At 33.5% G+C, this 10,557-nt stretch overlaps 2 protein-coding genes across 5 annotated transcripts; both read right to left on the reverse strand.

Moving 5' to 3' along the window:
• Positions 1-836: 836 nt before the first annotated feature.
• On the reverse strand, positions 837-1,933 carry LOC107268716 (E3 ubiquitin-protein ligase TM129). Its single transcript, XM_025085907.1, has 5 exons — positions 1,785-1,933; positions 1,515-1,704; positions 1,257-1,451; positions 1,034-1,182; positions 837-960 (listed from the first exon to the last, which is right to left on the reverse strand). Exons 1-5 carry the CDS (start codon positions 1,931-1,933, stop codon positions 837-839), a joined length of 807 nt encoding a protein of 268 aa, XP_024941675.1.
• On the reverse strand, positions 1,896-10,502 carry LOC107268641. Of its 4 annotated transcripts, none has more exons than XM_015741629.2 (13): positions 10,088-10,502; positions 9,614-10,008; positions 8,897-8,967; positions 8,591-8,819; positions 8,345-8,470; positions 7,796-8,254; positions 7,245-7,710; positions 6,262-6,895; positions 3,410-6,178; positions 3,133-3,259; positions 2,926-3,068; positions 2,575-2,848; positions 1,896-2,034 (listed from the first exon to the last, which is right to left on the reverse strand). In XM_015741629.2, exons 1-12 carry the CDS (start codon positions 10,153-10,155, stop codon positions 2,645-2,647), a joined length of 5,691 nt encoding a protein of 1,896 aa, XP_015597115.1. In that variant the 5' UTR covers positions 10,156-10,502; the 3' UTR covers positions 1,896-2,034; positions 2,575-2,644. The 4 variants fall into 4 exon arrangements, with proteins under 4 accessions (XP_015597115.1, XP_024941713.1, XP_024941712.1 ...); XM_025085943.1 differs by lacking the exon at positions 1,896-2,034 and adding an exon at positions 2,296-2,436; XM_025085945.1 differs by lacking the exon at positions 10,088-10,502 and having other exon boundaries at positions 8,897-8,962; positions 9,614-9,654.
• Positions 10,503-10,557: the final 55 nt, after the last annotated feature.

Raw genomic sequence — 10,557 nt, forward strand, 5'->3', positions numbered from 1 at the left:
TCAATTTTATGACAATTATTTCAGGGTAAGGAAACATGATAAAAGTTCCGTGTTATGAACAGAATTGTCTTTTGAAGATACATCGTGTCAAACATACGAGAACTATTTAGTTTTGTTTTTCCTTCTTCCGCTTTAGCTTCTTATTCTATATTGATTTATTCCTATTATTTCTTTTATAAAAGAATCAACCGTTTTTCATTTTTCAGCTTTAGAATCATGAAACTTTCAATCTTGTATAAATTAGCTACATTAAATAGTATGGTAAATATTGTTATCAGTTGAGATATAACAGTTTATTAGATTGCATAACTTTAAAATTTATACAAAATCGTTAAAAGTATGTTTAATTTATTGTATTAAAAAGAGCACTTAGTTTTAATATTTTCGATTTGGCAATCTTTGTACAATGTATATCCAACAATTATTTTTATTATATACATCTTGTAAAATATCAAAGTAATGTAAATAAATTAAGTTGATAAATCATAATATACTCAAGTAGTATTATCTAGTATTTTTGACTTAATCACAATTTTAAAAGTTATTCTCTTACATATCATTAGTAGTTAGTACGGCTTGTAGGGCATATAAGTAAAAGTTGTGTAACAGGGAATTAAGTTTGAATATACCGTGTTCTTGAAATGAAACTGGTATATAAAACGAAAAATTATATTAGTAGTACATAAATATGGTTTGTGGTCAAAATTCTATGTAGATTTTTATATTTATCATTCTGCATTGTAAACATCATTAAATAGAATCCTGAATATATTGCATCAGTTTTAATGAAATTGTACTCATGGTCGAGTTAAAAGATATGTATAAAGCATTTGTCATTATTGATTCAATAGCCTTACATAGCAAACATCTAGAAGACAAAATCTTGCTCGACATACTGGGCAAGTACATTTGGAAGATAGCCAAGTTTCTGGTGCATTTTCATCCTGTCTTGAAGCAAACCTACAATGAGAAAGAAAATGTATGAAATATTAGATTTTTTTTTTCCTATGACAAAGTATGTAACATAACTTACCATTTGGCCATACATTCAATGCACCACATTGGTCTACAAAAACAATTGACGCACGCATCAGGACCTCTTTCTTCACTAACATTTCCACATAATTTGTTTAATTTCACATTTGATGGCACTTGCATGCAGCCGACACATTGCTCCAATTCCTGAAAAAAAATGTATTACCATATATGTTTAGAATTATTTCGATTATGCAAAGAATTGGTTTTTAAAAAAACACCTGCACAGTTTCGTAGTAAGGATTTTCAGACACTTGCTGCTTGAAAGTATCGATGAACCTATCTAACAGTGTTCTGTGAAATGTTACATTCTGGAGCACAGTGATAGGTCGGGATACTTTATCTTGTAGATCTTTAAAATCTAATGCATTTAGGCGTATATTAAAAGTTTCTGCACCAGTTCTTGTGGGTTTCACCTATAATAAATAAAAATTGATAAAACAAACAAAAACTACAAAGGCTTACATACACAGTCATACCTCGATATTAACGTATTGGACTTCCCCCCGTGTTGTAGCAGACATAGCGTGAGTATCACTTCTATTTAAAATTAAGGCAGTATCACTTTGATGAGCAACATACAATTTATAAGGTGTAATTTTTATGATCCAATTATCTGTAGCAACAACTTGAGTAACGCTATTCGAGTCTATCACAATCTTGTCAATCCTGCGATATAAACATTATTTTCATTCAAAGTCCATTTATTGATTTAAATATTATTTGTATTATAATAAACAAGTTTCAACCTTCTATATTCTATATTAATGTCTGAAGCAACAGCCATCCAGGTTGTATTATTATTACAATACACAGCCAGGCTCTGCGCTATTGGATGAGTAGACCAATTGTTAGCTGACCAAGATAATACTTTGTGTAAAGTGTAAGCAGGACCCATCATAGCGCAAACAGTAAAAATTAACCATAGAGGATTGTCATTTCCTAATAATACACGTGCCGCATCTATATGTCCAAGTAGCACTAAGGTAAGGAAATAACCTATAAAGAAACAAAGTGAGATCATGATTACCTCCATTTTAAGGAAACTTTTAAACTTCATATTATAACATAAAACTCTACCAAATGGGAGCATGGAGTGTACAAATAATGTTGCTATACTCCGCTTAATATGGTATTGAATGAAAAATTCGTTTTCGCTTCCTAACCAGCTTGAAAAAATTTCCTTTATGGTTAGACCAGCAGTCACAAATTCGGTTGGTGGATATATGATGCATCCCGAAATTAGAATATAAAATAACGTGTAGAAAAAAAAAGCGGACATTCTTCGATTAGATGAAATATTCTTTTTAGCCCTCGAGTATAAAATGTCAAATTTCTCGAGTTTATACAATGTCCCTTCCGCTCGTTGCGCGTCATAAAAACACCAAATACTAGAAGATACTATCAAAGTGAACAGAGAATAAGTAACATAAATTAAATGTGTAAAATAATCGTTTTATCTTCTCATAGGTAATACTTAAATTATATAATGATATTGGCTATCAAAATAAGGTGTGATAATTATATATAAATGCTCACTTGAAATAAATAAATCATAGTCCATATCATATATATCCCTTCCATAGCCGTACATAGCCGTATACATACTTTACATTTGGTGAAGCATTTCTGATGTTTTCCAAGGCCGAAAAACGTGTCCATCAGCTTCTTTAGCAGGTAAGTATGTGAAATATGCTTGTTTAAATGACATGTTGGGAAATCTACCAAATTCCATAGAACTCCATAGAAAACGAGTTTTCAAAACTCGTGATTTTCGAAGCTCGCTCAACCACAGAGCTTTTACTTGTGCGATCTGAGTAAAAAAAAATTCATTTTTTTTTTCATATTGCAGTTTACATTTAAATATAATTACTCTTATAATGCTCATACTTTAGTATTCATTTGAGTGGCATTATCATATGTTAGGTTTTTTAATTTCTCATTTGAAATGCCAAGTGTTGGCTTCGTTAATTTTTTAAATGGCGTTATTGTCATCATATTCCATGATTGAATAGAGGAGTCCATTATTAGTTCTATAATTAATAAATATACATGGTTTAATTTACTGCAATTCTAATTTCTAGTAGTGAGATATACTTTTATCGTATTCCGAGTAAGCGACTCCCTTTCTATACATTATAAAAAATTGTAGCTGAGGCATCAAATGACAAGCGGGTAATTTAGCCAAAGGAAATCCTTCATTGGCCATTTTTTTCAGCTCTTCCTAAAGAAGTAACATTTTATAATAAAACGATAATTACAGGGGAAAAAATTGACCAAAAGAAAGAAAAGAAAATGAACGTTAATTACAGAGTAATATTTCAGGCAAGCTGATAATAAAGAAGTAAAAAGATGAGTTACAAACTTTACATACGTGCATTATTGTCATTAAATCCTTCTTTTTGTCGATAATATTATTATTTTCGAATTTGTTACTTTTCTTTTGAGTTAAGTTTCTTCCAAGTGTCTTGTGCACTTTAGTGTTATCTTTGAATTTATCGATATTCGTTCTATCTAAATGTTCTTCAAATGGCGATAACAATGTATCATCCAAAATTTTGTTAGTAGTTTTATTCGGCGCATGAAATTCTTTATTCACCACGTTTATGTTTTCTCGTTTAATCTCAGATTTATACTTCGCACCATTGATTGTTGATGTAAGGTGTCCCATATCTTCAAATTTTTTTAACAATTTGGGTGACAAGTTAGCACTTCTCAATTTTCCTGTTACGTCTCTATCCTTTTCATGAGAGAATTGACTTTTCTCAAAATAATTATTGTTTACATTATTCTCGTATCTTTTATTCTCAATGCTACATGCACGATTTTCTAACTCATTATTATTGTCAATAATTTTCATTCCCTGTTTTTTCATTTTCATTACCCTGTTAGTTGGCAACGGGCCAGGTGTAATATTCATCGGAGACCAATGCCTGTGGGTGCAAATACATGGTATTTCTTCTTTACTCGGCGCAGGTGTAATAACCGGTGTATGCATTGTTACTCCCGATACAACATAACGAACAGGACCCATTGAATAATTTTCTGCTACTCCTGTTATGCAATATTTCACTTCATCCGAATATTCATCTTCCTTTGGGATTCTCTTGATATCAGAAATCATAAGTTTAGTATCAACCGCCATTGGTCTAGATGTTTCCACGATATGCGTAAATGGCTGCTTCTTGCAGGTTTTCAGGCGTTTCTGACGTTCTATTCTCTTTTTTTTTTCTTCTTCTTTTTTCAAAACTTTTCTTTCGTATTTACACTCGCAAACTGGTTTCATTATTTGAAGTTTTCTTGGCGTCGCACGACAATGATTCTTTGCGAATTTGGCACATTTTAACCAGCAAGGTAAATTGTCTCCGGACTGTACAAAATAATCTATTAATCCTTCATCTTTAAGTGTATTCGACCATTCCTTCGATTCTTTAGACTCTGTTGATTTCTTTTCTTTACTATTTTCAGTTGTTATATATTGATTGATGGGTACACTTTCTTCAGTGGTACTATCCTGTTTTATAATAACCAACTTTTCATTGCCAAAATTGCATGATTTTATATTTTTGGCCTTTTTAGGTAACAAACTTTTTGGTCCTGAAAACTGTTCTACATATTTAAAAGTATTGTCAATTTTCTCTCTAGCACACATTTCATATGGTGATTTATACAATTCATATTCTGGCACATATTCGTCACTGATTCTCGGACTTAGTGGAGGTGTAACGTACGTTACACCTTCTATAAGCTGAGTTATTTGTTGTTTTTTCTTATTTCCTTCTTGATTGATCAATCCACCTATATTGTATAGCAATATTTTCTTTTTCATACGATTTTCGCGACAACGACAGGGTTTTCCTCCTGGTCGCAATGGTATTGTCTGCATTGGATAACTTGGCTCGGCAAGATATACCAACGTTTTTTCAGCTGGTAATTCTTGTTCTGATTTTGTTTTCCAGCCAAATGGTCCTTCCTTGATCAATTTACTTTCACTAATTTTTTTGTCATTCAATGAACAGTTGTCAGTGTGCAAGGATTGAAATAATTTATCATAACTGTTGGAATTTATTTTACACATTTTGGGTACCTCTGAAATAATGGCTGGCTGTATGTTGAATTTTTCTAAAGACTGTAATATTTTATTTGACTCATCCTTAATTTCCTTTATCTTTTCGAGTTTTTCATTTATATCCAATTTTTGAATTTTATTGGTATTCGATGATGACTGTTTACGGGTTGTATTGAGTAATTTGTCGTGTAATGTTTTATTCCCCAATAATTTGTTTTTCACACCATGCCCGTTTGTGCCATTTGTATATTTGGGTAATTTTTTGGTATCTTCTTTCGAGCGTTTATTTTTCATTTTTGTTACATCAAACGTTTTTTTACCGTTTAGATTGGATTTTACACTTTTTTCTTGGTGCGATTTTTGATATGATTCGTTGATGTTATTTTTTCCTATATTAGTTGTTTCCCTTATCTTACTAGTATTAATATTATTTTTATATTTTAACTTTGTGTTCTCCATCATTTTAAAGATTTTATTATTTTTTCTTTGTTTTACTTTATCTTGATGTTCCACATCGTGAAACTTATATTTCTTTCCCTTTTCCTTATTGTTATGTTGTTTGAGTTTGTTTTTTACGTTCACCTTTGTGTCTAAATAATTTTGTTTACTTGCAAAGATCTCGCCTCTTTCTTTAGTTTCCTTACGCGCATAAGTTTTTGAAAAACTTGAAGGATTAGCAGGTGTAAGTTTCAGCGTTTTCTCATACTCGTCAAAAGTCTCTTCCACCGTTGGAGCAGTACGGAACAAATTCCACTGATTATCAGATTGACAAACCGTCTCGTCCTTTCTCTTATCAGTTTCTTTTTCACCAGTCTCAGGCACTGAATCCTTTAACCAGTCTAAATTCATTTCACAAAACTTGTCACGATTTACGTTCTTTTTCTTCTCATCATTCTTGTTCATATTGGTTTCCTGCAGTGTCTTTTTCTTACTAGTGCCTGTTTCATCCTCCTCTGCTTCTTCTTCATCTTCTTCATCTTCATTTTCATCCTGTGCACGTTTTGGAGTGGGGACTATGGTGCCCCAGGGTGCACCACAAACGGAACGGCCTGGTTTCTCCCCACACGGAGGAGCCTATTAAAAAATATAAATTTTATATAACATCATCTTCCCTACACAGTAACTATATATTATTACATTTAAGAAAGCATATTTACTTTCAATATTTGACGAGCTTCCTCTTCTCTGGCTGCCAACTCTTCAGGATCTGGTATATTAACAGCACCCCAAGGTCCACGACAAATAGCCATTCCATCTTCATCTCCACAAGGCTGAAAAGCCGATAGACTGTACATCTTCTTATGTGGAACATCATCCGCTTCATTCAGCTTTCCGTGCTTTCTTTTAAGTTGCTTAACAGCATTATTAAAGGGATTTCTTCTGCAACATCTATCCTTTGGTGACTCCTTGCATGAATATGCAGACGGTTCTTGGGATCTGTATTTTTTTCCAAAACACAATTCATCCTTCTTCGTCCATGCGATGTCATCCGTACTTTCTCTCGGCGTTATATCCTCATTAAACATTTGATGAATGGTACAAGCACATGGTGGAATATTTTTCAATGTCTTTGGAGCTGATGTTTTAGTAATGGTTTGATGTGGAATGTGTTCAATATCTTGCGTCACTCCAGAGATGTAAAATGTCGTTTCTCCATTTTCATTTGTGATTCCATTAATGATCAGTTGCTTGCTCATATTATCCCGTGAGGCAATGACTTCAAGTAAATTTATATTAGACATACATGGGCTTGGAGCTGGTGAATGCATTGCCATTGAACCTACGATGTATCTGTAACGTTGAAATATTGTTAAGAAAAACAGGAAAATCTCACATATGACATATTTATTCAAGTAAAATCTTTTTATCGTGATCATCAGCCAGTTTCAAGACAGAAATATGACACACATACACACAGTGACAGCATCAAAAATGACGGATTCCAAAAATAAAAAACATTATTCTTTATTTTCAATTAAATCATGAAGATATTGGCGCAGCCATTCTCTTTGCAAAACAAACAATCTGGCTCAGCTAGATTTACGATTTAAAAGGGGCGTAAAGCCATTTGTATGTACATTTGTCATATTTCTATAGTTCAGAACTGATTGATGAGACGCACTTTTATGTGATGACACACTTTTTCTCATTGCTGTCTTCTGCTATCGAATCTATGACCATGTAAGGGGTTTTAGTCTGATGCCACTTCATATGTGATTTTCTGGTTTGTCTGCAGGAACAGCAACTGTCGCATGTTGGTTCTGGTATTACTAGTCTCATTGTTGCTTCAACACTTTTTATTAATTTGCTTGCTTCTTTCTCAATTTTAAGAAATTCCTCATCAACATTCTGCAGCCACTCCTGCCAGTTCCTAGACAAATTCTGTCTGCCGCTGGGGTAAATTTTTTTTGGACCATTGCCAAGTTTTAGCTCAGTGAGGAATTTGTCATCGCTGTCAGTTGGCGTCACGTTTGCTATTCCGTTCATCACGAATGATACCGGAAATTCTGGAGGATCTTCATTTTCAAAAACTCCTGACAGTACGTAATGAGTATCTTTCTCTCCCAGCCAGGATCTCTTTTTTTGATCTGGAGTGTTTAAGGTGCCTAGAATAATTTAAAATAAAGTAAAATAATATACTGTTAAAAGTAATAATAATAATGTTCATTCTTTTAACGATAGTTATTGTACCACTGATTGTATATTCCACAGAACCTGGATTTCCGCCAAGACCAGAAATTGCGAATTCAAATTTGTCTTTTATCGTTGAATCAAAATTATTAATGTTCATTAATTTTTGACCAATTGGTTTCTTTTCACATTCCGATAACATTGGCAAGATATTTATGTTTTGTTTTTTACTTTCTACTGTATTAATTTCTTGTTTTTTATGATCAACTTTGAATGTGGTTTTTTGTGAAGGATTTTCATGAGATTTATATCCCTGCTCTGCTATGAATGCACTTTCTTTTCTTGTTAAATAATCTTTCTTGGGTGGTGGCATTATTATTCTGGGTATTGGAATCAGTTTGCATGTTTTACGCCATTTGATGAGCTTGTTCCGATATGCCTTCCAATTCGGTCGCATAAAAAGGTTCTCGCTGTATGGCGAAATACAATTACGTCTTAATTTTGTAATTGGTGGTTTGGCTGGAAAATGAAATATTGAAAATTCGTGACTTAGGTATTACAAAAAAATATGGCAGGTTGAAATTTTATTGGTACAAAAGAAAGTATTACGTTTTGGTGGAATCCGTGGCATTTGTACTGGAGGTAATCGTTTATTCAATTCTGTTACAGTTTCTGGTAATGCCAGAAACGCAATGGCTGACAAGATGATTCTCTCGTTGCAATCATATTCCTTTTCTGCTTTGAAAAATTATAGTATATGGGTCACAACAGTTAATAGTTTATTTTCTATTAGATCATACTATAAATATTTAAGAATAAGGGTAATAAAAAAATAAATTGGCAAAAGGAATTAACTGTATTGTTCTTTTTCAAAGTAATTCCCTGTAACTCTCTTATAAATCTCCCGAAGAAAATCAATTGGATCGAGTTTCGTCAGAGACTGTAAATGTCTAATTGTAGAAGGAGATATTTCTACGAAGGTAGAAGTGATCCCAATCGTGGATAAGGCTTTTTGTGTACGATCTGTAATTCTCTCCTCGTAGTCACTAATAATGATATCTTCAAGAGCCATTACACTTTGCATCTAAATATCGATTTATTAAATTCTCCGATGTGTTACGGAAAGTTATTTTCGTTTTTATTTATGCTAAATAACAGTACCTGGGCGGTAGACAAATCTTGGTACCAACGTGGAATACCAAGATTTTGCACCCGTTGCAGTAGAGCCTTCGCTAAGGAATACAAGAGAAACAGTGTACATGTATATACAGGGTGTCCCAAAATTACCTGACCAACGGGGTATGGTGGTGTTTGGGAGGCACCACTGTTCACGAAAATGACCTTCCTTTTGTCCGGAAGGTCATAGTTTTTAAATGGGAGCAGGTCAAAGTTGACCAATCAGAGGAAGGCGTCAAGAGAAACGTAGGCACCTACGAACTCTGAGTTTTCTTCCCTCGCTTTTGTTTCTCGGTAGCTTGTTTCTTGTTTCCAATAGGCATTTCTTCGGCTGACGGCATCCTGCCCGAAGCCACCGAGAAACAAAAGCGAGGGAAGAAAACTCAGAGTTCGTAGGTGCCTACGTTTCTCTTGACGCCTTCCTCTGATTGGTCAACTTTGACCTGCTCCCATTTAAAAACTATGACCTTCCTCTGATTGGTCAAGTTTGACCTGCTCCCATTTAAAAACTATGAACTTCCGGACAAAAGGAAGGTCATTTTCGTGATCAGTGGTACCTCCCGAACACCGCCATACCTCGTTGGTCAGGTAATTTTGGGACACCCTGTATATTTCTTATCTCATGTCTATATATGGATTTCAATGAAATATTTTTACATGTTGACAATGCTGATTTGTGCAGATTTAAGTGGCTTAAATTACCTTTTTTTTCTCCTATAGTAGCATTTTTGTTTCCTATTTCCACAAATGTTCTTTGCTTTTCATCTAGTATCGTATTTTTCGCAATTGCAATTTCATCCTCGTGATACCAAAGCAATGGACCAGTTAACGAAATACTGGGACTTCCGGCAGCAACATTCGGTATGGTTCCGGTTTTAGTTTTTGAACTTTTTCTTTTTGTTGACCACATTCGAGCTTTAATTGAATCTAAACGAACTTTTAATCCTGGACAACCATGAGTTGCATGACTTATTCCTGTCATTGATGACTTGAAAGGTGGATTGCGTTGATTATACTTCGTCATAAAATCATAATCATCCTTCGTGCAACAAAAATTAACTGGCTTAAAACCAACATTGATATTCTCCTCCTTCTTTCTAATGGAATAATTTCTTATTACTAAAATTATTGTAAATTAATAATAAGAAAAAAAATGGCAATTAATTCTGTATATACTTTCCGCGACGCAGTTGAGATCTTATAGATGCCCTGGATCTTGATGACTTTAACGAAATCTTTGACATTGTAAAATCGAAAAGTTTTCTTGTATGGATTTATTAAAATCTGTTATGTCAGCAATACGGGAATTTTACTTGCTAATTTATAAAATTTTTGTATAATATCTAAATAGGTTAATTATGTGGCAGTTGGCATTTCTGCCGATGGTTAATAATATCGGTAATGGTGGAATTTTTACATTCATATGTTTTATAAGTTGAAAAATACTAGTGTGTTCAACAGGTGTAATAAAGTTATGAAATTTCAAAATTTTTGAAGGATAATGAAAATTAAGGACTAAAAGGGACACTAAGGACCTTCACTATGATTGGATCTGATGTAAACCTAATTGTATAGCTTAGCGCTTAGAATCGTGCAGGTTGAATACACTCTCTGTCATTCATAGTTCTGTCGAATCTTCAACGACG

Source organism: Cephus cinctus, unplaced genomic scaffold, assembly GCF_000341935.2.
Source record: "Cephus cinctus unplaced genomic scaffold, Ccin1 Ccin1_scaffold0577, whole genome shotgun sequence".
Classification (NCBI taxonomy): domain Eukaryota; kingdom Metazoa; phylum Arthropoda; class Insecta; order Hymenoptera; family Cephidae; genus Cephus; species Cephus cinctus.

Coding starts and splice junctions, on each gene's coding strand:
- LOC107268641 (XM_015741629.2), bottom strand. CDS start 10,155: ATGTCAAAGATTTCGTTAAAGTCATCAAGATCCAGGGCATCTATAAGA. Junction 8,968..9,613: donor TACTATAGGAGAAAAAAAAG/GTAATTTAAGCC, acceptor TGTATTCCTTAG/CGAAGGCTCTACTGCAACGG. Junction 7,711..7,795: donor TGTGGAATATACAATCAGTG/GTACAATAACTA, acceptor AAATTATTCTAG/GCACCTTAAACACTCCAGAT.
- LOC107268716 (XM_025085907.1), bottom strand. CDS start 1,933: ATGGGTCCTGCTTACACTTTACACAAAGTATTATCTTGGTCAGCTAAC. Junction 1,705..1,784: donor ATTAATATAGAATATAGAAG/GTTGAAACTTGT, acceptor TTTATATCGCAG/GATTGACAAGATTGTGATAG. Junction 1,452..1,514: donor TCCAATACGTTAATATCGAG/GTATGACTGTGT, acceptor TATTTATTATAG/GTGAAACCCACAAGAACTGG.